The 27,438-nt window shown below is 49.9% G+C and overlaps 1 protein-coding gene across 1 annotated transcript in view; it reads right to left on the bottom strand.

Moving 5' to 3' along the window:
- ELP3 (elongator acetyltransferase complex subunit 3) overlaps positions 1 to 27,438 on the bottom strand; it is a 298,536-nt gene that overhangs the window by 222,498 nt on the left and 48,600 nt on the right. The window contains exons 2-7 of the mRNA XM_063915039.1: positions 17,966 to 18,065; positions 11,119 to 11,257; positions 10,095 to 10,165; positions 4,991 to 5,054; positions 3,510 to 3,578; positions 2,719 to 2,873 (exon numbers count right to left, since the gene is read on the bottom strand). Coding sequence (XP_063771109.1) covers positions 2,719 to 2,873; positions 3,510 to 3,578; positions 4,991 to 5,054; positions 10,095 to 10,165; positions 11,119 to 11,257; positions 17,966 to 18,065 — 598 coding nt within the window. The remainder of the gene's footprint in view (positions 1 to 2,718; positions 2,874 to 3,509; positions 3,579 to 4,990; positions 5,055 to 10,094; positions 10,166 to 11,118; positions 11,258 to 17,965; positions 18,066 to 27,438) is intronic.

The following is a 27,438-nucleotide window of genomic DNA, read 5'->3' as shown; positions in this document are numbered from 1 at the left end:
TGAAAAATCAGTGTAGAGGCACATCTTCGAACTCCAGTTTGTAGCCTTGGGATACAATTTCGACCACCCAAGGATCCAAATCCGACTGATCCCAGACTTGGCTGAAGAGTCGAAGATGTGTCCCCACCGATGCGGACTCTCGTAGCGGAGCCCCAGCGTCATGCGGTGGATTTTGTAGAGGCCGGGGAGGATTTTTGTTCCTGGGAACTATCCGTAGCTGGTGTTTTTTTCCCTCTACCGAGGAAGGAAGAGCCCCGACCCTTTCTGAACTTATGCGACCAAAAGGACTGCATCTGGTATTGAGGTGTTTCCTTTTGCTGTGGGGGAACATAAGGCAAAAAAGAAGACTTACCCACGGTAGCTGTGGAAACCAGGTCCGCGAGGCCCTGCCCAAATAAAACTTCACCTTTGTAAGGCAAAGCCTCCATATGTCTCTTTGAATCAGCATCACCTGTCCATTGATGGGTCCACAGTGACCTTCTAGCAGAAACGGCCATGGCATTGGCTCTTGAACCCAACAGCCCAATATCTCTCGCAGCCTCTCTCATATATAACACTGCGTCCTTAATGTGACCTAAGGTCAACAAAATACTATCTTTATCTAGGGTGTCTATGTCAGATGACAAGTTATCTGCCCACGCTGCAATTGCGCTACCCACCCATGCCGACGCTACTGCAGGTCTGAGCAGGGCTCCCGTAGTCGCATAAATTGATTTTAAGGTAGTTTCCTGTCTGCGACCCGCAGGATCCTTTAGGGCCGCCGTGTCCGGGGATGGTAGTGCAACGTTTTTGGACAAGCGCGTCAAGGCCTTGTCCACCGTGGGCGAGTATTCCCACCGTAACCTGTCCTTTCAGGGGAAAGGATACGCCATAATAGTTCTCTTGGGAACCTGCAGTATCTTGTCTGGAGTTTCCCAAGCCTTTTCAAATAAAGCGTTCAGCTCATGAGATAGGGGAAACGTTACCTCAGGTTTCTTTTCCTTAAACATGCATACCCTCGTGTCTGGGACAGAGGGGTCCTCCGTGATATGCAAAACATCTTTTATTGCAATAATCATATATTGAATACTCTTGGCCACTCTTGGGTGCAACCTTGCATCATCATAGTCGACACTGGAGTCAGAATCCGTATCAGTATCAGTGTCTATCATCTGGGAAAAGGGACGTTTATGGGACCCTGAAGGGTCTTGTGACACAGTCAAAGCCATGGAGTGACTCCCTGCTTTGTCCTTGGACTCTGCTTTGTCCAATCTCTTATGTAATAAAGCCACATTAGCATTTAAAACATTCCACATGTCCAACCAATCACGTGTCGGCTGTGCCGACGGAGACACCACCACCATCTGCTCTGCATCCTCCCTAGACGAGCCTTCCGCTTCAGACATGTCGACACACACGTACTGACAGACCCACAATAAGGCCCTTTGGAGAGACAGAGAGAGAGTATGCCAGCACACACCCAGCGCCACTAGATACTGAAACAAAGTACCAGCCTGTAAAGCGCTTTATATACACAACTTAGCACCAAATAAATGTGCCCCCCCCCCCCCCCTCGTTTTTGCCCTCTGTTACTTGGTTCAGCAGGGGAGAGTCCGGGAGCAGCTTCTCTGCAGCTTGCTGTGGAGAAAATGGCGCTGGTTAGTGCTGGAGGATCAAGCCCCGCCCCCTCGATGGCAGGCTTCGGTCCCGCTCTTTTTCTTTATACTGGCCGGGGTTTATTGTTTAATGCCTCTGCAGTATCTATATATCTGTGCCAGGCTTATTGTGAGGTAAAAATTGCTGCCCAGGGCCCCCCCCCCTGCGCCCTGCACCCTTGCTGTGCCTTGTGTGTGTGGGAGCAGTGGCGCGCAGAGCGACCGCTGCGCGGTACCTCATGAAGATCTGAAGTCTTCTGCTGGCTTTGAAATCTTCTTGCTTCATATACTTACCCGGCTTCTATATTCCGGCTCTGTGAGGAGGACGGCGGCGCGGCTCCGGGACGAACAGCAAGGACGACACCTGTCTTCCGACCCTCTGGAGCTAATGGTGTCCAGCAGCCTAAGAAGCAGAGCCTATCAGTAAAGTGGGTCTGCTTCTCTCCCCTCAGTCCCACGATGCAGGGAGCCTGTTGCCAGCAGTGCTCCCTGAAAATAAAAAACCTAACAAAAGTCTTTTTCAGAGAAACTCAGGAGAGCTGCCTGCAGTGCATCCAGTCTCCTCTGGGCACAGGAACTAACTGAGGTCTGGAGAAGGGGCATAGAGGGAGGAGCCAGTGCACACCCATTCTAAAGTCTTAGAGTGCCCATGTCTCCTGCGGAGCCGTCTATACCCCATGGTTCTTACGGAGTCCCCAGCATCCTCTAGGACGTAAGAGAAATAATAATGTTATTTGCTACCTTACAGCCCATAACGCAGTTTAAACTTGGCATCTCTGCGGCGCGAAGAGGTAAATAAACAGTGCTCGCCCTGTGTCTGGGAGCGAGGAGGACGGGAGAGTGAAGACGCCTATCTGGTCACACGGACGTCACGCAGGTCCAGCGGGAACCTCCAGCTTACACGTTATCATTTATATCATTATAGGGATCCTGGTGTGAAGGTGTAATACCGTCTGTGTGACATCACAACGCCCCCCACCCCCACGGTGTATATCACTATAATGTTCGGGCCACAACACACAGACGCGCCAGAGACATAGTGGGGGGACACCGAGAACAAATCCAGACTCATTACGTCTCTTACCGCACGGCTTCCGAGACGCTGTTGGAAGTGTTCCCGGACAAGGCGTCATGCAGGTTCCGGATGAAATAGTCTCTGTACTCCTCTGACAGGGCCATGAATGTTCCCCCCATTACAATGAACTCCACCTTGTCCACGCTGTGGCCCAGCTGCTTCAGCTGTAAGAGAAGAACGTGGGGCGTAATTACTGGGCCTTTCATATCCTAATTATGTCAGGCAATTATGTATCAAGAAGAGACAATGGGGCGCAATGTACCGAGGTCTCTGACACCATCATATTGTAGAAGGGACAAATTACAAAACTAAACTAAGAGCAAAATCAGTCTACGTAAATCCAATAGTACTCGTAGCAATGCATCCTGCGAGGGGGTAATCATCCAGCCTCCCCCCCCCCCTGCGCCTCCACACTGCGTGAAATGAGCAGGTGACATAGACACAGAGTACGGAGACCGCGGGGCGGATTTCCTGGGGCCTGGGCGATGATCGCAGCTAGGCAGGGCTGACATCCACTCTCTGCAGAAGACCTAGGGGGTTAATTCAGATCTGATCGCTGCTGTGCGTTTTTGCAAACGCAGCCCAGCGATCAGATCTGAATTAGGCCCCTAGTGCAGTGTCATTGCTTGATATAAGGAAACGGAAGGATTTATGGTAAGGTCCAGTAAGGGCGGAAAGTATGACACCGAGTAAGTAAAGAAGACGGGAATCTATACATTTATTTTTTGTTTTATATATATTTTTAAAGCAGATGAAGCATCAATGTGAATGTTACATGTAGAGGAATTTGCGGACTGTACCTGTTCCACCCGGTGCCGAGTTTGCAGGAAGGGGTCATACCGGGCTCGGATCGCGCGCATTGATGTTGGCTGCAGAGACAAATGGAGACACCATCAGTGATGTAACCGCTTTCCAGGTCTGAAGCGCTGTGGAAGCAAACGGGCCAAAATCCGTGACCAGGGGTTATGTTACTGTAAGACATGGATACAGAGATAGAGGCAGAGGCGTTTGCACCAAAATAACTATATCCGATAAGAGGCGGCCACCAAGCAGACATTAGAGACTTAGAAGAGAGGGTTCATTTGTATCAGTCTCCTAGACAGTGCAGGCAGCCATTTTGGAGGCTCCACGAAAGAAATCTGACATTGATTTTCCCAGTGCACTGATCAGATTAATAATGGTCTACAAAATGTCCGCCTACAATGTGTGTCACTGACAGGATTACCTCAACATGGAAGAGTACTTGTAACACGCAGCTTACGAGGGTATATAGAAATGTGTAGACCATGGATTATGCATATGATGGATGGAAACAATATACTCGCAGACAGGAAACCTGGTCTGGTCCCCACAGTATACCCGCAGACAGGAAGCCTGGTCTGGTCCCCACAATTATACCCACAGACAGGAAGCCTGGTCTGGTCCCCACAGTACACCCGCAGACAGGAAACCTGGTCTGGTCCCCACAGTACACCCGCAGACAGGAAACCTGGTCTGGTCCCCACAGTACACCCGCAGACAGGAAACCTGGTCTGGTCCCCACAGTACACCCGCAGACAGGAAGCCTGGTCTGGTCCCCACAATTATACCCACAGACAGGAAGCCTGGTCTGGTCCCCACAGTACACCCGCAGACAGGAAACCTGGTCTGGTCCCCACAGTACACCCGCAGACAGGAAACCTGGTCTGGTCCCCACAGTACACCCGCAGACAGGAAGCCTGGTCTGGTCCCCACAGTATACCTGCAGACAGGAAACCTGGTCTGGTCCCCACAGTACACCCGCAGACAGGAAACCTGGTCTGGTCCCCACAGTACACCCGCAGACAGGAAGCCTGGTCTGGTCCCCACAGTATACCCGCAGACAGGAAACCTGGTCTGGTCCCCACAGTATACCCGCAGACAGGAAACCTGGTCTGGTCCCCACAATTATACCCACAGACAGGAAACCTGGTCTGGTCCCCACAATTATACCCACAGACAGGAAACCTGGTCTGGTCCCCACAATTATACCCACAGACAGGAAGCCTGGTCTGGTCCCCACAGTACACCCGTAGACAGGAAACCTGGCCTGGTCCCCGCGGTACACCCGCAGACAGGAAGCCTGGCCCCCACAGTATACCCGCAGTCAGGAAGCCTGGACTGGTCCCCACAGTATACCCGCAGACAGGAAGCCTGGCCTGGCCCCCACAGTATAATGTGGTGCACATTCCATCCTTCACGATTCATATTCAGATCTTTGTGTGATCAGTGTGACTCTTTCATGCAGAAGTATAGAACGTACCTCATATCCCGTATAAGACTGCGTTGAATATTCAAAATCGGAATCGGGACCTCCGGGACAGTACCTGTGGGACAATGCATAATATTATTCGGCGACCCAAGAGCAGTCACGTATCACTAACTGGACCAAGCCCTCTACTGGTGACCAGAGCTTCTCTCTATCAGACGCCCGCCTGCCCCTACCCCACTTTACCCACAAAATGTAAGTTCCTGTGGAGAGGGGAGGGAGGGTTTTCTTAAGCCGATGATGGGCGTCACCCATGGGAGATCAGAAATCACCATCTTTAGTGTGGTTATTAAACATTATATACCATGAAAGAACCAGTTTTCCAGCAACATCTCCCAAGCTTCCCACTCTCCGCCCTGCCGACACTTTTTGAATGAGTTTTTTTAAAGTTTCCAATAAATCCCAATGAAACAGTCCAGCAACCATCACTGCACCCTACCCCTATCTACAGCTACCGTCCCCCGTCCCCCCCATTAATCACCTCTCTACTACTGTGTTATCCTATGTCTCCAACTCTCTCCCTACATCTTCGCCTAGAGGTCCCACCACTACCTAAAGCTCTGCCTGAGCTGATCATCTTCCCTCCTACCCCTCTAGCCTCTCTCACCACTGACAATATCACCAGCTCCTCCTGACCCCAATCCTGCTGCCCTGGGGTCACCCTGGACTCAAACCCTCAGACTGACCGCATACACCCAGCCTCTTGTACGGTCCTGTCACCTCCATCTTTCTGTCTCAGGATTTTACCAAAATTGATATCCATTCTCATTATCTCCCAGATCCTGCTACGTGGCCTTCCCCTCACTGATCTCCCCCCTCTACAATACACCCCAAATGCCGCAGTGCGGTTTCTATTCTCTCACACTGGATGCCCATCTCCTCCAAGATTCAGTTTAAGCTTCTCACCAACTCCTCCCACGTACACCTATCTCAGCTCATCTCAAGATGCCTCTCATCTCGCCGTCTTCTGTCTGCCTCTCAACGATGCTGCCCTTGGCTCTGAGCACTTTGGGGTCTATTTACTAAACCTTGGATTGAGATAAAGCGGACGGAGATAAAGTACCAGCCAATCAGCTCCTGTCATTTTTCAAACCCAGCCTGTAACATGGCAGTTAGAAGCTGATTGGCTACTTTATCTCCATCCAATTCTTAGTAAATAGACCCCCTATTTCTCACCTCCGCCCCCAAGACTTCTCCTCTGCTTTTCCCTACATCACCTGACCAGACTCTCGTACAGGGGAAGATTTATCAAAGTTTGGAGAGTGATAAAGTGGAGAGAGCTAAAGTAGCAGCCAATCAGCTCTTAACTGCCATGTTACAGGCTGTGTTTGAAAAATGACAGTTAGGAGCTGATTGGCTGGTGCATTGGACCCTATTTAATAATGTGCCTTAATAAAAGCTCCATACAGTATGGCAGTGATATGAATATGCCGCTGGTATTCAGCATCACATACCTCACCGGGGACAGCCAGCGATGTCCCTCTGTTCAGCTGCGTTCTCCGTTCTACTGCTGCCAGCCTTACGTTGCCAGGGACAGGCTGCTGAGCCACGCGTGACGGGCAGTCTACACATGTACATGATTCCTTCACCCAACTGGGGGCCGGCAGTGCCTGGAAGGTTTCGCTGAAGCCGGAAAGTCAGAGCTGGGTCCCTACTGCCGGCAATGGGGACCGTATCTCTCTCGCCATCTATAGATGGTGTAAGTAATGCAGTAACAGCCATAGTCTTAGTATACCGCTGTTTGTTGAAGACTGAAAGGAGGACATAACCTCAATATCGAGTGCTAAAGGGGTTATGTCTCGTTCATAAATGGGGCCCTATATCTCCACTTTATCACTATCCAAGCTTGATAAAAGCTTGTCGGTTGGTGGGAAATGTAAGTGCACTCACAATACCTACACCCATCTGATTTGTACGTCTCGCTGCCCGGGGCCGCAGTGTTCTGCAGCAGCTCATACTACGTGGAAAAGATGATAATGCAACGTAAGGTCCACCCCAGCTAGGGGGAAAGGAATGTAACAATAAATTACACCGTGTAGAATTCATGTGTGACACAGAAGGTAATGTGAGTGTGGTGCACACCCATCATCTCATCATCGGGAGATGGCGCCGCCGTCACTATACATGCAGGAGCACTGGCAGTGCAGTCTGGAACATGCAGGCTGTGGTTACACCATGACGAGGAGATAAGGCGTCTGCAATGATCTTTAAAGAGGCAATTACCACTGGATGGTCACATCAAACCAACATGAAGTCCAAGTACAACATTTAGGGAATGGCAGCGAGGAGGGAGTCCCTTGTACTCCAGAAAGGAGACACAACCTCTGCAGTGCAGCTCCGGTCTACAAAGCTGCAATGGGGCAAATCACAAGGCTTCTGAAGCAATGTCCTCACAACACATAGGAACAGAGGAGGTAACGTCCCACGCCCCTTTACCCAGACCCAAATGTGTTGCGGGATATGTTTTATTTACCTGTGGTCACAAATATACGTAATGGGTTGGGTATTAGAACGCCGGTGGCGGGATCCCAAAGATGAAAATGCTGGCTATCTATGGTAAGTGATCAAAGACGATCGCAAACCCTAAAACACCCGTGCCGCAGCCTAACCCTAACTGTACCCCCCCATCCCCGGCAGCATAACCCTAACTGTACCCCCCACCAGCCTAACCCTAACTGTACCCCCCCATCCCCGGCAGCCTAAACCTAACTGTACCCCCCACCAGCCTAACCCTAACTGTACCCCCCCATCCCCGGCAGCCTAACCCTAACTGTACTCCCCCATCCCCGGCAGCCTAACCCTAACTGTACCCCCCACCAGCCTAACCCTAACTGTACCCCCCCATCCCCGGCAGCCTAAACCTAACTGTACCCCCCACCAGCCTAACCCTAACTGTACCCCCCCATCCCCGGCAGCCTAACCCTAACTGTACTCCCCCATCCCCGGCAGCCTAACCCCAACTGTACCCCCCACCAGCCTAACCCTAACTGTACCCCCCCCCATCCCCGGCAGCCTAACCCTAACTGTACTCCCCCATCCCCGGCAGCCTAACCCTAACTGTACTCCCCCATCCCCGGCAGCCTAAACCTAACTGTACCCCCCACCAGCCTAACCCTAACTGTACCCCCCCATCCCCGGCAGCCTAACCCTAACTGTACTCCCCCATCCCCGGCAGCCTAACCCTAACTGTACCCCCCACCAGCCTAACCCTAACTGTACCCCCCCCCATCCCCGGCAGCCTAACCCTAACTGTACTCCCCCATCCCCGGCAGCCTAACCCTAACTGTACCCCCCACCAGCCTAACCCTAACTGTACCCCCCCATCCACGGCAGCCTAACCCTAACTGTACTCCCCCATCCCCGGCAGCCTAACCCTAACTGTACTCCCCCCCAGCCTAACCCTAACTGTACCCCCCCATCCCCGGCAGCCTAACCCTAACTGTACTCCCCCATTGCCGGCAGCCTAACCCTAACTGTACCCCCCCATCCCCGGCAGCCTAACCCTAACTGTACCCCCCCATCCCCGGCAGCCTAACCCTAACTGTACTCCCCACCAGCCTAACCCTAACTGTACCCCCCATCCCCGGCAGCCTAACCCTAACTGTACTCCCCCATCCCCGGCAGCCTAACCCTAACTGTACCCCCCCATCCCCGGCAGCCTAACCCTAACTGTACCCCCCACCAGCCTAACCCTAACTGTACCCCCCCATCCCCGGCAGCCTAACCCTAACTGTACTCCCCCATCCCCGGCAGCCTAACCCTAACTGTACCCCCCCATCCCCGGCAGCCTAACCCCAACTGTACCCCCCATCAGCCTAACCGTAACCTACCCCCCTTCCCCCAAATAACCCTAACTCTCATAATTACCATTTGAAATTGTCAGCATGTTGACCCGTCGGAATCGCGTCGCCAGGTATGTGACTCAGGGTCGACAGTGTCTAGGTCAACACCCATTAGATCAACACTAGAAACAGGTTGACTCGGCCATTAGGTCGACATGAACAGGGTTGACATGAAAAAGGTCGACATGAGTTTCTCTTTTTTTTTTGGTGTAGTTTTCATCGTAATGTGACGGGGAACCCCAATTAGTGCGCCGTGTCCCCTCACATGGCTCGCTTTGCACGCCATGCTTCGGAAAAGGTTACCATTCCCAATCGTAGTCCACATGAATCATAAAGTATGAAAAAGTTCAACAAAAAAAAAAAAAATATATATATATATATATATATATATATATATATATATATATATATATATATATATATATATATATGGAAAACTCATGTCGACCTTGTCCGCGCCGACCTAGTCACTGTCAACCAATGGGTGTCCACCTAAGTGGTGTCGACTCGGAGTCCGGATACCGGCGCCGCCAGTACTTGAGCATCGGGATTCTGTCAGGATGTTACTACATTCCTTATGTAACTGGTGGCGTGTATCCGTGTTAGCGCATAGAACAGAGGTTCCCAAACTTTTTTGAATCATGGCGTCCTAGAGAATCACATTTTTTTTCACGGCACTCGTAGGCCAAAAGTTTCTCATTGAGAAATTTAGAAAAATTACAAAATGAAGTAAATTGTGTTTACACGTCATACTCAGGTTCAGTTATGTGGTCGGGGACAAGACTTCTGCCTGTCCACATAATTTATAATTGGCAGCCACTAGCAGTGGTTTTGCCTATTACATTGACCATAAATAATTTGAATTGGTGCTGTACCACCAATCCAAGGCACCCCGGGGTGCCACGGCACACAGATTGAGAACCACTGGCATAGAATGTATTTTCCATTTAAAAGGGTTAAAGTTAAACATACAGTGACCGTCACGCCCTCTGGTGGTTGGAAAGTGGCAGCGCAGCAGTCCCTACTGATATTCTAATCTAGGCATTATAGGTGGGCGATTCAGAAAGTAACATTTCCAGAAACAGTAAATTGCTATAGTTGGTTCTACACGCTACTGAATCATGGGGTGCGCTTACTTTCCCATATATCGCTTATTTTTAGTTTGAAAAAAATGACACCGTAAAACATGTTATACATTATAAGTCGCACGAGAACACACGTAATGTGTATACAGAATATACGCGGCCTGTACTCACACGCAGATGTTTCCGGTGAAGTTAATGTGAGGGCATCGGTGGGGTTTGCACATGACAGCGACCACCGCGATCTGCAATGGAAAAGAAACCGCTTCAAGTGGTGGAATCAGGATGAAATATTATCAGTTTCCGCACCTACACCTAAATTTTGCACGCCCAGCATCTTCTCACACACACACAAAACTGTGGTGCACTGGGTGCTTAGGATTTGTACTGGCAGTGTAAAGTCACACGTTGAGGATGACGCTGCAGGGCAGGAAGCTTGGTGCGGCGACGTTCTGCCCCCAGTCTCTTGCCTATTTCTCACAATTGGGTGCGTGCCGTGTAAAGTCTTAGAGGTGTTCCGCATACTCGTCCTTTATACTTTTGTTACATTCAGTGTGCAAAACGGACGCAGCAACCGATGACATTTCTGTTGCTCAGGAAAAGGAAACCTCTCGTTGCAAGTATGGTTTATTTATATTGCGCCAACAGTTTACGCAGCGCTGTACGGAGGAGATTGTGTCGTTCATATCAGTCCCTGACCCATTTTGCAAAGACAATGAAATACTGAGCAACGGAACATTTGGCGCTGTTTAGTCGCACTGAGTGGGGCAATTTGGGGTGTTATGATGACAGGTGAGTGAGGACACATAGTGTTAATCAGGTTTCAGGACTAGAACATCACTGTCGGGAGACTATATTCCCCTATGTACTAACAGATTCCTGCCTGCACAGGCAATGGGCCTCGCAGAGTCTGGCTGATAGCAGAAGACAACAGCTGGCACTTACCTACAGATACAATGAAGCCATAGTATAATGTGTAATATAGACCCATATCTATGAATGAATAAACATACAGTGCAGTACAAATAAAGATTACATAGAACACCAACCTTACGGGAAAATGTAATAAACCGCAATTTGACAAAAGCAACACTTTCTGATGAAACGCCGTGGAATATACAGTGGTGACATTTCTGCATACTGTAGCCACACAGTAATAACAGCATGTTCCGGCCCTGGACAAATGTCAGCTCCTTACCCCACTGGCGGTGCGGATGGGCTTTGCCTTTAACTTGGGCACCAGAACCTTGCGGTGCTGTTGCGGGACAGCTGCGATGATGTCCACGAGCCGCGGCTGCGCCGAGAGGCCGTACTTGGCCGAGGTCTTCGTCTTGATCCTGCAGCAGGGAACATTTAGGGGAACCGATGAAAACTAGCGCACAGAAAAACGCTGTCGTGGTTCCCAGCAACCAATGATACGGTGACATTTTTTCTGCTCAAGACAAGTAACCACCTCATTATTAGTACTGTTTATTTATAATGCGCCACCGGTTTACGCAGCGTTGTACAGAGAAGATGTGTCATTCATATCAGTCCCCGTACTATTGGAGCTTACAGTCTACATTCCCTTAGCTTGCAAGCGAACATGCACACAAACACCCTAGGGTTCATTTTGCCAGAAGCCAATTAACCGATCAGCATGTTTTCGGGGTGCAGGAGGAAACCTGAGTATCCAGGGGAAAGCCACACAAACACTGAAAACATACAAACTCGACACTAATGACCGGGACTTGAACTCAGGACCTCAGAGCTGCGCGGCGGTCATGGTAACACCAGTGTTTTCATATGTTTATCTGACAAATGTCCCCCATCGTACACGAGAGGCACACAACTGGCATGAGAGCCACACACGCCGCCTCCATCAGCAGGCAAGGGAGACGGAGAGAGAGGTAGTTTATTTTTTAATTATCTGAAGAGTCTGAACTCCACATTCGGAGTAGCTGCGGGGATAAACACAGAAAGCACCGACAAGACTTTCCGCACACAAATCCAATTACACAGCACGACGCTGGCCTTCATCAAACACACAGCGCTTTGAACATGTGCCTCCCCCTGCCCGACTCCGGACTCCAGCTGTTCCAATAATACACACAACCGAAACACTTCCCAAGGTGCACAAAATGCAATTTACAAAATGCCCAAGTCAAGGGGAGCGGAGGAGCCGCATGGAAATTAAACCTATGCACAAAGTCAAATGGTACGCGTGCCGGAGGGGAATTCCATGGGACACGGAGGAAATATCACGCCAGCGCCCAGAGGGGGAGTCAGCGTCAGCCAATGTTTATGGGCAGCACAAAAGTGGTGATATGTAACACATCCCAGAAGAGAAAGATTTGAAATCGGGGCTGAGTTAACCATGGCTTGAAGCTGTATTAATCTCCATCATACAGTCTCAAAATCAAGGTATAGGTTGTAAAAACGTTTTTTTGCCCCAGTTTTCCATAAATAAATAAAAATCACTCCTCTCTCTGTGCTGTTAAGGACCCTGCTCCTCCCACTATACAACTCTCAGTCTGTGGCTGCCTCCATTCCCCTCCTCACATCATGTCACTGCCCCAGTCACATGCAACCCTGTCCTCACTAACACATCACTCATCTCCTGATATACTCTGTGCTGCTGGGGGACCCTGCTCCTCTCACTATATAACTCTCAGTCTGTGGCTTCCTGCTGCCTCCATTCCCCTCCTCACATCATGTCACTGCCCCTGTCACATGCAGCCCTGTCCTCACCGACACATCACTCATTCCTGATATACTCTGTGCTGCTGGGGACCCTGCTCCTCCCACTATTGTACTCTCAGTCTGTGGCTTCCTGCTGCCTCCATTCCCCTCTTTACATCATGTCACTGCCCCTGTCACATGCAGCCCTGTCCTCACTGACACATCACTCATCTCCTGATGTACTCTGTGCTGCTGGGGACCCTGCTCCTCCCACTATATAACTCTCAGTCTGTGACTTCCTGCTGCCTCCATTCCCCTACTCCTATTAATCTCCATCATACAGTCTCAAAATCAAGGAATAGGTTGTAAAAACGTTTTTTTGCCCGTTTTCCATTTAAAAAAAAATCACTCCTCTCTCTGTGCTGCTGGGGACCCTGCTCCTCCACTATATAACTGACCGTCTGTGACTTCCAGCTGCCTCCATTCCCCTCCTCACATCATGTCACTGCCCCTGTCACATGCAGCCCTGTAGGCCTCACCTCACTGCTTACAGGACGTACAGGATCTGCTGCTAACGTCTTGGTGCCAGATGGGATCCGGTCTTTAGGTCGACAGTAAGTAGGTCGACTACTATTGGTTGACAGTAAGTAGGTCACCATGGTTTCTAGGTCAACATGGTCATTAGGCCGACATGAGTTTTTCAAATTTTTCTTCATTTTTTTTAAACTTTTTTATACTTTACGATCCACGTGGACTACAATTGGAAACGGTAATCTGTGCCGAGCGCAGCGATAGTGCGGGGGGTCACTGTACGGAGAAATTGACACCATTTCTCATGTCGACCTAGTACATGTCAACATAGAAACCATGTCAACCTACTTACTGTCGACCAATCGTGGTCGACCTAGACACTGTCGACCTAAGTCTAATCTACCTAACATACCACACCCGTGCCAGATACCACAGGAGACCTGCAGAGGTCTTGTGGGTTCTAGGTGTGAACAAAGAACATAGGGTTCTAGGTGTGAATTCTTTGTTTGAAGTATAATACGCAGGTGGAGACATTACAGCAGTAGAGAGAGCAGCACTAGCTGCAATGCTGACCCTAGCGCTGTTTAGGAAATGAAGATGTATGTCCAACAGCGGGTGTAATTACTCTGTAACATGTCTAAGTAGGAAGATCGCATCATGACAGTGACAAGCGGTGACAGACAATGGCGAGAGCACAAATAGCATATTGGGAGCAGGGGGGAACTATGACAAAGTGGAAGGAATATATTAGGGCGGATTATGACATTATATAGCAACAACACACTCAGGCTGCACGAGCAGATTAGTAATTGCAGGGAACGGTCTGCAGACCTCTGCAATGGCGCCATCTGCTGCTTACTGACAGGAACTGATGAATGTACTGCAATGGCGCCATCTGCTGCTTACTGACAGGAACTGATGAATGTATGCATTTTTATTTATTAGTATACCCCGATTTCCCTACTCAGAGAGGAGAGTCAGGGCAAGACGGGGGAGGGGGGTCAGAGAGGAGAGTGCAGGCAAGACGGGGGGGTGGGGGGGGGGGTCAGAGAGGAGAGTGCAGGCAAGACAGGGGGGGGGGGGGGGGTCAGAGAGGGAAGTGGAGGCAAGACCGGGGGGTTTGAGAGGAGAGTGCAGGTAAGACGGGGGGGGGGGGGGGTCAGAGAGGTGAGTTGAGGCAAGACAGAGTGGAGGCAAGGCAAGAATGGGGGAGGGGGGGTGTCAGAGAGGGAGAGTACAGGCAAAATGGGGGGGGGGGGTGTCAGAGAGGAGAGTGCAGGCAAGACAGGGGGCCAGAGAGGAGAGTGTGGGGGTCAGAAAAGAGTGCAGGCAAGACGGGGGAGGGGGTGTCAGAGGAGAGTGCAGGCAAGCCGGGGGAGGTGGGGGGGTCAGAGAGGAGAGTGCAGGCAAGACCGGGGGGGGGTCAGAGAGGGAGAGTACAGGCAAAATGGGGGGGGGGGGGGGGTCAGAGAGGAGAGTGCAGGCAAGACAGGGGGCCAGAGAGGAGATTGCAGGCAGCAGGCAAGACGGGGGGCCAGAGAGGAGAGTGCGGGGGTCAGAGGAGAGTGCAGGCAAGCCGGGGGGTAAGGGAGGAGAGGGCAGGCAAGACGAGGGGGGGGGGTGGGGGGGTCAGAGAGGTGAGTGCAGGCGAGACGGGGGGAGGGGGGGGGGGGTCAGAGAGGAGAGTGCAGGCGAGACGGGGGGGGGGGGGTCAGAGAGGAGAGTGCAGGCAAGACGGGGGGGTCAGAGAGGAGAGTGCAGGCAAGACGGGGGGGGGGGGGGGTCAGAGAGGAGAGTGCAGGCGAGACGGGGGGGGGGGGTCAGAGAGGAGAGTGCAGGCAAGACGGGGGGGGGGGGTCAGAGAGGAGAGTGCAGGCAAGACGGGGGGGGGGGGTCAGAGAGGAGAGTGCAGGCAAGACGGGGGGGGGGGGGGGGTCAGAGAGGAGAGTGCAGGCAAGACGGGGGGGGGGGGGGGGGTCAGAGAGGAGAGTGCAGGTAAGACGGGGGGTCAGAGAGGTGAGTGGAGGCAAGACAGAGTGGAGGCAAGGCAAGAATGGGGGGGGGGGTCAGAGAGGGAGAGTACAGGCAAAATGGGGGGGGGGGGGGGGGGGGGGGGGTCAGAGAGGAGAGTGCAGGCAAGACAGGGGGCCAGAGAGGAGATTGCAGGCAAGACAGGGGGCCAGAGAGGAGATTGCAGGCAAGACAGGGGGCCAGAGAGGAGATTGCAGGCAAGACGGGGGGCCAGAGAGGAGAGTGCGGGGGTCAGAGGAGAGTGCAGGCAAGACGGGGGAGGGGGTGTCAGAGGAGAGTGCAGGCAAGCCGGGGGGTAAGGGAGGAGAGGGCAGGCAAGACGAGGGGGGGGGGGGGGGGGGTCAGAGAGGTGAGTGCAGACGAGGGGGGGGGGGCGGGTCAGAGAGGTGAGTGCAGGCGAGACGGGGGGGGGGGGGGGGGGTCAGAGATGAGAGTGCAGGCGAGACGGGGGGGGTCAGAGAGGGAAGTGGAGGCAAGACAGGGGGGTCAGGGAGGAGAGTGCAGGTAAGACGGGGGGGTCAGAGAGGTGAGTGGAGGCAAGGCAAGAATGGGGGGGGGGTCAGAGAGGGAGAGTACAGGCAAAATGGGGGGGGGGGGGGGGTCAGAGAGTAGAGTGCAGGCAAGACAGGGGGCCAGAGAGGAGAGTGCGGGGGTCAGAGGAGAGTGCAGGCAAGACGGGGGGGGGGGGAGGGTGTCAGAGGAGAGGAGAGTGCAGGTGCGCCGCGGGGGGGGGGGGGGGGGGGTGAGAGAGGAGAGTGCAGGCAAGACGGGGGGGGGGTCAGAGAGGTGAGTGCAGGCGGGGGGGGGGGCGGGTCAGAGAGGTGAGTGCAGGCGAGACGGGGGGGGGTCAGAGAGGAGATTGCAGGCGAGACGGGGGGGGGGGGGGGGTCAGAGAGGAGATTGCAGGCGAGACGGGGGGGGGGGGGGGGTCAGAGAGGAGAGTGCAGGCAGGACGGGAGGGGGTCAGAGAGGGAAGTGGAGGCAAGACAGGGGGGTCAGAGAGGAGAGTGCAGGCAAGACAGGGGGCCAGAGAGGAGATTGCAGGCAAGACAGGGGGCCAGAGAGGAGATTGCAGGCAAGACGGGGGGCCAGAGAGGAGAGTGCGGGGGTCAGAGGAGAGTGCAGGCAAGACGGGGGAGGGGGTGTCAGAGGAGAGTGCAGGCAAGCCGGGGGGTAAGGGAGGAGAGGGCAGGCAAGACGAGGGGGGGGGGGGGGGGGGTCAGAGAGGTGAGTGCAGACGAGGGGGGGGGGCGGGTCAGAGAGGTGAGTGCAGGCGAGACGGGGGGGGGGGGGGGGGGGGTCAGAGATGAGAGTGCAGGCGAGACGGGGGGGGTCAGAGAGGGAAGTGGAGGCAAGACAGGGGGGTCAGGGAGGAGAGTGCAGGTAAGACGGGGGGGTCAGAGAGGTGAGTGGAGGCAAGGCAAGAATGGGGGGGGGGTCAGAGAGGGAGAGTACAGGCAAAATGGGGGGGGGGGGTCAGAGAGTAGAGTGCAGGCAAGACAGGGGGCCAGAGAGGAGAGTGCGGGGGTCAGAGGAGAGTGCAGGCAAGACGGGGGGGGGGGGGAGGGTGTCAGAGGAGAGGAGAGTGCAGGTGCGCTGCGGGGGGGGGGGGGGGGGGGGGGTGAGAGAGGAGAGTGCAGGCAAGACGGGGGGGGGGGTCAGAGAGGTGAGTGCAGGCGGGGGGGGGGCGGGTCAGAGAGGTGAGTGCAGGCGAGACGGGGGGGGGTCAGAGAGGAGATTGCAGGCGAGACGGGGGGGGGGGGGGGGTCAGAGAGGAGATTGCAGGCGAGACGGGGGGGGGGGGGGGGGGTCAGAGAGGAGAGTGCAGGCAGGACGGGAGGGGGTCAGAGAGGGAAGTGGAGGCAAGACAGGGGGGTCAGAGAGGAGAGTGCAGGTAAGACGGGGGGGTCAGAGAGGTGAGTGGAGGCAAGACAGAGTGGAGGCAAGGCAAGAATGGGGAGGGGTCAGAGAGGGAGAGTACAGGCAAAATGGGGGGGGTCAGAGAGTAGAGTGCAGGCAAGACAGGGGGCCAGAGAGGAGAGTGCGGGGGTCAGAGGAGAGTGCAGGCAAGACGGGGAGGGTGTCAGAGGAGAGGATAGTGCAGGCGAGCCGCGGGGGGGGGGGGGGGTGAGAGAGGAGAGTGCAGGCAAGACGGGGGGGGGGGGTGAGAGAGGAGAGTGCAGGCAAGACGGGGGGGGGGGGTCAGAGAGGTGAGTGCAGGCGAGACGGGGGGGGGGGTCAGAGAGGTGAGTGCAGGCGAGACGGGGGGGGGGGGTCAGAGAGGAGAGTGCAGGCAAGACGGGGAGGGGTCAGAGAGGAGAGTGCAGGCAAGACGGGGGGAGGGTCAGAGAAAAAGTGCAGGCAAGACGGGGGGGGGGGGTCAGAGAGGAGAGTGCAGGCAAGACGGGAGTCAGAGAGGAGAGTGCAGGCAAGACGGGGGTCAGAGAGGAGAGTGCAGGCAAGACGGGGGTCAGAGAGGAGAGTGCAGGCAAGACGGGGGTCAGAGAGGAGAGTGCAGGCAAGACGGGGGTCAGAGAGGAGAGTGCAGGCAAAACGGGGGTCAGAGAGGAGAGTGCAGGCAAAACGGGGGTCAGAGAGGAGAGTGCAGGCAAGACGGGGTCAGAGAGGAGAGTGCACATATGACAAGGCCACAACACACCCAGATACGCTGCCCTCTACTGGCCACAACACACCCAGATACGCTGCCCTCTACTGGCCACAACACACCCAGATACGCTGCCCTCTACCTGCCACAACACACCCAGATACGCTGCCCTCTACTGGCCACAACACACCCAGGCACACTCCTCAGGGACACTTACTTGTTCAGGTTGACATCTTTTCCTTGCTCGTGAGCCTCTAGAAGTTGCTTAATGACATCAGCAATGGTCATCATCATCATCTCCGCCTTGCTGAGGTCCCCTGAGGAAGACATAATAAGGGAATGCATTAATCCAGCAGCAATACAATAGCACATCTGTCCCAGGACTTCTCTATGGCTCCCACCGCCATGTATTGGACATTGTTATATTAATGCTGTGTACATTTACAAAGGCCCTCTCCAGAAAAATTCCAGGTTAAGAGCTTACATAATACTCTCTCCAAGATATCAATCTTGACCAAAACTTGGGGTTCAGATGTTAACGACCTTCTGGTCTCACCCCTCAGGGTGTGAGCTCAATGCCAGTGGTGTCCCCAGTAGTGATCAACTGTGCGCCTTTACTTTACGCGTTTCATCTTAGGTAAGCCTTCATCAGGGGTATCGATCAGCAGTAAGATGTATCATAACCGCGTCTTAACGATAACCACCGACATGGGTTCAAGCAATGTATCTTAACGATATCAACTGTATATTTGAAAGCAAAGAAGCTGAGTAATGTTCCCTCTGACTGCAGAAGTGCAGAGCTGTGTATTCAGTCAATCAGCTCTGAATTTCTGTAAGATATATGTATTGCAATATATACATATGCTGTACACACACAGTGTAGATAGATTGCACGCCTGAATACAACTCACCCAAACATCTCCAAACCACTGACGTGTGCTGGTGTATACTGGCAGGTTACATACTGGTAGCCGCTAATAGACATCTACTTCTGGTAATGAGCAGGGGGATATTATACAGTGCACTGGTATTGTATAACTCTGGTAAATAAGGTCATGGAGAATGTAAAATTATATACTAATGCTGCTTTCACATCGCAAAACCTGCTTTTGAAACGGTTCTTTAAACGGTTCTTAAAACGGGTCTGAGCAGTTAAACCCCCTTCACATCGCATGTTGTAACCAGTATATTACCATTTCATTACCGTTTTGGTACCTTTCACACTGAACCCGTTTCACCCATACAAAACAGTGGTTGTCATTTTAAATGTATATTTCCTGCTTCTGCCTGGTGACATCACACATGGAGACAGCCTATCACCTTCTGGGGCTTGCAAATACCGCTTCAGACCCTTTCACACTGCACAATGAAACGGGTCTGAAACGGGTAGGACCCTGCTTTTTTACCGTTTCAAAATATCGGTATTTTGAAAACGGTAAATTGAAGGTGACCCTTTCACATCGCAGCTCGAACCGTTTAGGAAGCCTTAAAAATAGTCAATTTACCGGGTTCAAGCTGCGGTGTGAAAGGGGTATTAGTAAGGACTAAAAACAACCTCATCTTATAGTCACTGTGAGAACCACGGTCATAAAATGTGAGGAGAAGGGTGATATTGCACACACTCTTAAGGGCCCTACACATTGGTCGATACCAGTGAAAGATATGAACGATCTCGTTCATTAATGAACGAGATACCATTCATATCATTCAGTGTGTAGGCACCAGCGATGAACGATGCGCGATATAGCTCTGCTATAAAATGTAATGAGAAGGGTAATATCACACACATAGAAATGACCAATGAGCACTTCCTTCTACAGTCACTATGAGGAGCTCTGCTATAAAATGTAATGAGAAGGGTAATATTACACACACAGAAATGACCAATGAGCACTTCCTTCTACAGTCACTATGAGATCTGCTATAAAATGTAATGAGAAGGGTAATATTACACACATAGAAATGACCAATGAGCACTTCCTTCTACAGTCACTATAAGGAGCTCTGCTATAAAATGTAATGAGAAGGGTAATATTACACACATAGAAATGACCAATTAGCACTTCCTTCTACAGTCACTATGAGGAGCTCTGCTATAACATGTAATGAGAAGGGTAATATTACACACATAGAAATGACCAATGAGCACTTCCTTCTACAGTCACTGTGAGGAGCTCTGCTATAAAATGTAATGAGAAGGGTAATATTACCCACACAGAAATGACCAATGAGCAATTCCTTCTACAGTCACTGTGAGGAGCTCTGCTATAAAATGTAATGAGAAGGATAATATTACACACATAGAAATGACCAATGAGCACTTCCTTCTACAGTCACTATAAGGAGCTCTGCTATAAAATGTAATAAGAAGGATAATATTACACACACAGAAATGACCAATGAGCACTTCCTTCTACAGTCACTATGAGATCTGCTATAAAATGTAATGAGAAGAGTAATATTACACACACAGAAATGACCAATGAGCACTTCCTTCTACAGTCACTGTGAGGAGCTCTGCTATAAAATGTAATGAGAAGGGTAATATTACACACATAGAAATGACCAATGAGCACTTCCTTCTACAGTCACTGTGAGGAGCTCTGCTATAAAATGTAATGAGAAGGGTAATATTACACACACAGAAATGACCAATGAGCACTTCCTTCTACAGTCACTGTGAGGAGCTCTGCTATAAAATGTAATGAGAAGGGTAATATTACACACATAGAAATGACCAATGAGCACTTCCTTCTACAGTCACTGTGAGGAGCTCTGCTATAAAATGTAATGAGAAGGGTAATATTACACACACAGAAATGACCAATGAGCACTTCCTTCTACAGTCACTGTGAGGAGCTCTGCTATAAAATGTAATGAGAAGGGTAATATTACACACATAGAAATGACTAATGAGCACTTCCTTCTACAGTCACTGTGAGGAGCTCTGCTATAAAATGTAATGAGAAGAGTAATATTACACACACAGAAATGACCAATGAGCACTTCCTTCTACAGTCACTGTGAGGAGCTCTGCTATAAAATGTAATGAGAAGAGTAATATTACACACACAGAAATGACCAATGAGCACTTCCTTCTACAGTCACTGTGAGGAGCTCTGCTATAAAATGTAATGAGAAGGGTAATATTACATACACAGAAATGACCAATGAGCACTTCCTTCTACAGTCACTGTGAGGAGCTCTGCTATAAAATGTAATGAGAAGAGTAATATTACACACACAGAAATGACCAATGAGCACTTCCTTCTACAGTCACTGTGAGGAGCTCTGCTATAAAATGTAATGAGAAGGGTAATATTACACACATAGAAATGACTAATGAGCACTTCCTTCTACAGTCACTGTGAGAAGCTCTGCTATAAAATGTAATGAGAAGGGTAATATTACACACATAGAAATCACCAATGAGCACTTCCTTCTACAGTCACTGTGAGGAGCTCTGCTATAAAATGTAATGAGAAGGGTAATATTACACACATAGAAATGACCAATGAGCACTTCCTTCTACAGTCACTGTGAGGAGCTCTGCTATAAAATGTAATGAGAAGGGTAATATTACACGCACAGAAATGACCAATGAGCACTTCCTTCTACAGTCACTGTGAGGAGCTCTGCTATAACATGTAATGAGAAGGGTAATATTACACACATAGAAATGACCAATGAGCACTTCCTTCTACAGTCACTGTGAGGAGCTCTGCTATAAAATGTAATGAGAAGGATAATATTACACACGTAGAAATGACCAATGAGCACTTCCTTCTACAGTCACTGTGAGGAGCTCTGCTATAAAATGTAATGAGAAGGGTAATATTACACACATAGAAATGATCAATGAGCACTTCCTTCTACAGTCACTGTGAGGAGCTCTGCTATAAAATGTAATGAGAAGGATAATATTACACACATAGAAATAACCAATGAGCACTTCCTTCTACAGTCACTGTGAGGAGCTCTGCTATAAAATGTAATGAGAAGGATAATATTACACACATAGAAATTACCAATGAGCACTTCCTTCTACAGTCACTGTGAGGAGCTCTGCTATAAAATGTAATGAGAAGGATAATATTACACACGTAGAAATGACCAATGAGCACTTCCTTCTACAGTCACTGTGAGGAGCTCTGCTATAAAATGTAATGAGAAGGGTAATATTACACACACAGAAATGACCAATGAGCACTTCCTTCTACAGTCACTGTGAGATCTGCTATAAAATGTAATGAGAAGGGTAATATTACACACACAGAAATGACCAATGAGCACTTCCTTCTACAGTCACTGAGAGGAGCTCTGCTATAACATGTAATGAGAAGGATAATATTACACACATAGAAATAACCAATGAGCACTTCCTTCTACAGTCACTGTGAGGAGCTGCTATAACATGTAATGAGAAGGGTAATATTACACACACACAGAAATGACCAATGAGCACTTCCTTCTCACTGTGAGATCTGCTATAAAATGTAATGAGAAGGGTAATATTACACACACAGAAATAACCAATGAGCACTTCCTTCTACAGTCACTGTGAGGAGCTCTGCTATAACATGTAATGAGAAGGGTAATATTACACACACAGAAATGACCAATGAGCACTTCCTTCTACAGTCACTGTGAGGAGCTCTGCTATAAAATGTAATGAGAAGGGTAATATTACACACACAAATGACCAATGAGCACTTCCTTCTACAGTCACTATGAGGAGCTCTGCTATAAAATGTAATGAGAAGGGTGTCAAAGTCAGAAAAATATCTCTACACACACTGCCATATTTGCACCTCATACTGGTCCGCACTGCGCATGCGTACGCTCTCCCGTACGTGCACATACTCACAGTCGCGGGCACCCGCAGGCGCACGGTATGCGTATTTACGGTAGAGTTTATGTAATCGTAGCGTGCGACTCATTCGTTACATATTTTCACTAATAATGTATTTTGTAGATCATGGTCCCTTTGATAGATTCTGAAAGTTTAGTTAACATAGCATGTTCCTGAACAGAGAGATCCCTCTTTGTATTGTACGAAGGGTCTAACAGGGGTCATACAGTAGTGTTTGGTACCCATCGGAAGAGTATTTAAATAGCAATATTCCGGTGCTGGTTTGGAGCGGATTAGTCGCTCGTGCGAATAGTTATGGACATAAGAAGTTTATGTCCATTTACTATTATTTGTTCTTACTTAGTCATGCGGCGGGAAACCCAGTATCCCACCCACCTGAACAGTTGGAAACAGTCACAGCCCACCTGTATGAATCAACCTATGACCTTTTGTTATAATGCGAAGCCGAATTCCTGTGTCCAATGAACAATGAGATTGTAGGGACCATTGAATTGTATTGTGTGTGGGGCATAAATAGGCAGGCCGACCGTATCCAGTTCACTCTCTTCAACGGTTCTCATTGCTGATAATCGGGAGCTGGATATCGAGGCGCATGCGATCGTTTCCCCTTGTGCGTAAGTTTTCTCCGCAGTCATATTGTCTTGATGTTATTATGAGCCATCTCTCTCTCCTCTCTTTTTCCCTTATTTTCCCTTGATTGTATTGTATTGTACTGTATGGTATTTCCTGTGTAATTATCTGGTTAGTTAGTCTATGTTATATTGTAGTGTATGCTTTGTACTGTGATTCTTTTGCAAGTATAATAGTCATAATACATATAATAGGTTTTGGACCCTAAGCCCAGGTATCTGTGTATTTCTTATAGTGTTAAGTATTCCCTGAGCGTCGGTGACGCCCAAGCAGCTTTGTAGTTAATCAGGTTACACCAGGTTGCATTTACACTCTATCACCACACTAAGGTTTACTGTATATTTCGTTGTTAATGGTATAGATATAAAGGTTTAACGTCGTAAGCGTCTGCACCGCTGGAGATCTCCTCGTGGTCCCAAGCGTCCGCTACGCTATAGCGAATCATTACGTTAGTCGGCAGCCAATAGCGTGCCTGCCTGTGATCTCTGGGCCGTAAGCGAACGTGACGCTTGAGCGTCTCGACTACGGTTGAGCGATCGTTACGCAACTGGCGTACCCTTACGGTATTTCTTACGTAGATAGCGTACAGTGTTCTTAGACCTCTTAAAGTGTTTTATATACGATAAATATTTAGCTTTATCAAGGGTAATATTACACACACAGAAATGACCAATGAGCACTTCCTTCTACAGTCACTGTGAGGAGCTCTGCTATAACATGTAATGAGAAGGGTAATATTACACACACACAAATGACCAATGAGCACTTCCTTCTACAGTCACTATGAGGAGCTCTGCTATAAAATGTAATGAGAAGGGTAATATTACACACACAGAAATGACCAATGAGCACTTCCTTCTACAGTCACTGTGAGCTCTGCTATAAAATGTAATGAGAAGGGTAATATTACACACACACAAATGACCAATGAGCACTTCCTTCTACAGTCACTGTGAGGAGCTCTGCTATAAAATGTAATGAGAAGGATAATATTACACACATAGAAATGACCAATGAGCACTTCCTTCTACAGTCACTGTGAGGAGCTCTGCTATAAAATGTAATGAGAAGGGTAATATTACACACATAGAAATGACCAATGAGCACTTCCTTCTACAGTCACTGTGAGGAGCTCTGCTATAAAATATAATGAGAAGGGTAATATTACACACATAGAAATGACCAATGAGCACTTCCTTCTACAGTCACTGTGAGGAGCTCTGCTATAAAATAAGATTTTACTTACCGATAAATCTATTTCTCGGAGTCCGTAGTGGATGCTGGGGTTCCTGAAAGGACCATGGGGAATAGCGGCTCCGCAGGAGACAGGGCACAAAAAGTAAAGCTTTTTCCGATCAGGTGGTGTGCACTGGCTCCTCCCCCTATGACCCTCCTCCAGACTCCAGTTAGGTACTGTGCCCGGACGAGCGTACACAATAAGGGAGGATTTTGAATCCCGGGTAAGACTCATACCAGCCACACCAATCACACCGTACAACTTGTGATCTAAACCCAGTTAACAGTATGATAACAGCGGAGCCTCTGAAAGATGGCTTCCTACAACAATAACCCGAATAAGTTAACAATAACTATGTACAATTTATGCAGATAATCCGCACTTGGGATGGGCGCCCAGCATCCACTACGGACTCCGAGAAATAGATTTATCGGTAAGTAAAATCTTATTTTCTCTATCGTCCTAGTGGATGCTGGGGTTCCTGAAAGGACCATGGGGATTATACCAAAGCTCCCAAACGGGCGGGAGAGTGCGGATGACTCTGCAGCACCGAATGAGAGAACTCCAGGTCCTCCTTAGCCAGAGTATCAAATTTGTAAAATTTTACAAACGTGTTCTCCCCTGACCACGTAGCTGCTCGGCAAAGTTGTAATGCCGAGACCCCTCGGGCAGCCGCCCAAGATGAGCCCACCTTCCTTGTGGAGTGGGCCTTTACAGATTTAGGCTGTGGCAGGCCTGCCACAGAATGTGCCAGTTGGATTGTGCTACAGATCCAACGAGCAATCGTCTGCTTAGACGCAGGAGCACCCATCTTGTTGGGTGCATACAATATAAACAACGAGTCAGATTTTCTGACTCCAGCTGTTCTTGCAATATATATTTTTAATGCTCTGACAACGTCCAGTAACTTGGAGTCCTCCAAGTCACTTGTAGCCGCAGGCACTACAATAGGCTGGTTCAGATGAAATGCTGACACCACCTTAGGGAGAAAATGCGGACGAGTCCGCAGTTCTGCCCTGTCCGAATGGAAAATCAGATAATAAGAATTTACTTACCGATAATTCTATTTCTCGGAGTCCGTAGTGGATGCTGGGGTTCCTGAAAGGACCATGGGGAATAGCGGCTCCGCAGGAGACAGGGCACAAAAAAGTAAAGCTTTTACCAGATCAGGTGGTGTGCACTGGCTCCTCCCCCTATGACCCTCCTCCAGACTCCAGTTAGGTACTGTGCCCGGACGAGCGTACACAATAAGGGAGGCAATTTGAATCCCGGGTAAGACTCATACCAGCCACACCAATCACACCGTACAACTTGTGATCTAAACCCAGTTAACAGTATGATAACAGAAAGAGCCTCTTAAAGATGGCTCCTTAACAATATAACCCGAATTTGTTAACAATAACTATGTACAGTATTGCAGATAATCCGCACTTGGGATGGGCGCCCAGCATCCACTACGGACTCCGAGAAATAGAATTATCGGTAAGTAAATTCTTATTTTCTCTATCGTCCTAAGTGGATGCTGGGGTTCCTGAAAGGACCATGGGGATTATACCAAAGCTCCCAAACGGGCGGGAGAGTGCGGATGACTCTGCAGCACCGAATGAGAGAATTCCAAGTCCTCTTTTGCCAGGGTATCAAATTTGTAGAATTTTACAAACGTGTTTTCCCCCGACCACGTAGCTGCTCGGCAGAATTGTAATGCCGAGACCCCTCGGGCAGCCGCCCAAGATGAGCCCACCTTCCTTGTGGAATGGGCCTTAACAGATTTAGGCTGTGGCAGGCCTGCCACAGAATGAGCAAGTTGAATTGCGTTACAAATCCAACGAGCAATCGTCTGCTTAGAAGCAGGGGCACCCAACTTGTTGGGTGCATATAGTATCAACAGCGAGTCAGATTTTCTGACTTCAGCCGTCCTTGAAATGTATATTTTTAAGGCTCTGACAACGTCCAACAACTTGGAGTCCTCCAAGTCGCCAGTGGCCGCAGGCACCACAATAGGTTGGTTCAGGTGAAACGCTGATACCACCTTAGGGAGAAAATGCGGACGAGTCCTCAGTTCTGCCCTATCCGAATGGAAGATTAGATAAGGGCTTTTATAAGATAAAGCCGCCAATTCAGATACTTTCCTGGCGGAAGCCAGGGCCAGTAACATAGTCACTTTCCATGTGAGATATTTAAAATCCACCTTATTCAATGGTTCAAACCAATGGGATTTGAGGAAATCTAAAACTACATTTAGATCCCACGGTGCCACCGGAGGCACCACAGGAGGCTGTATATGCAGTACTCCTTTAACAAAAGTCTGTACCTCAGGAACTGAGGCCAATTCTTTTTGGAAGAATATTGACAGGGCCGAAATTTGAACCTTAATAGATCTCAATTTGAGACCCATAGACAATCCTGATTGTAGGAAATGTAGGAAACGACCCAGTTGAAATTCCTCCGTCGGAACACTCCGATCCTCGCACCACGCGACATATTTTCGCCAAATGCGGTGATAATGTTTCGCGGTGACTTCCTTCCTTGCCTTAATCAAGGTAGGAATGACTTCTTCTGGAATGCCTTTCCCTTTTAGGATCTGGCGTTCAACCGCCATGCCGTCAAACGCAGCCGCGGTAAGTCTTGAAAGAGACAGGGACCCTGTTGTAGCAGGTCCCTTCTCAGAAGTAGAGGGCACGGGTCGTCCGTGACCAACTCTTGAAGTTCCGGGTACCAAGTCCTTCTTGGCCAATCCGGAGCCACTAGTATTGTTCTTACTCCTCTTCACCGTATAATCTTCAATACCGTTGGTATGAGAGGCAGAGGAGGAAACACATATACTGATTTGTACACCCAAGGTGTTACCAGTGCGTCCACAGCTATTGCCTGTGGATCTCTTGACCTGGCGCAATACTTGTCCAGTTTCTTGTTGAGGCGAGACGCCATCATGTCTACCATTGGTCTTTCC

This window comes from Pseudophryne corroboree, chromosome 4 (genome assembly GCF_028390025.1).
Source record: "Pseudophryne corroboree isolate aPseCor3 chromosome 4, aPseCor3.hap2, whole genome shotgun sequence".
In the NCBI taxonomy this organism is placed as follows: Eukaryota; Metazoa; Chordata; class Amphibia; order Anura; family Myobatrachidae; genus Pseudophryne; species Pseudophryne corroboree.
Note: the sequence above shows the minus strand (reverse complement) of the source record. Positions and strands in the feature narration are given on the sequence as shown.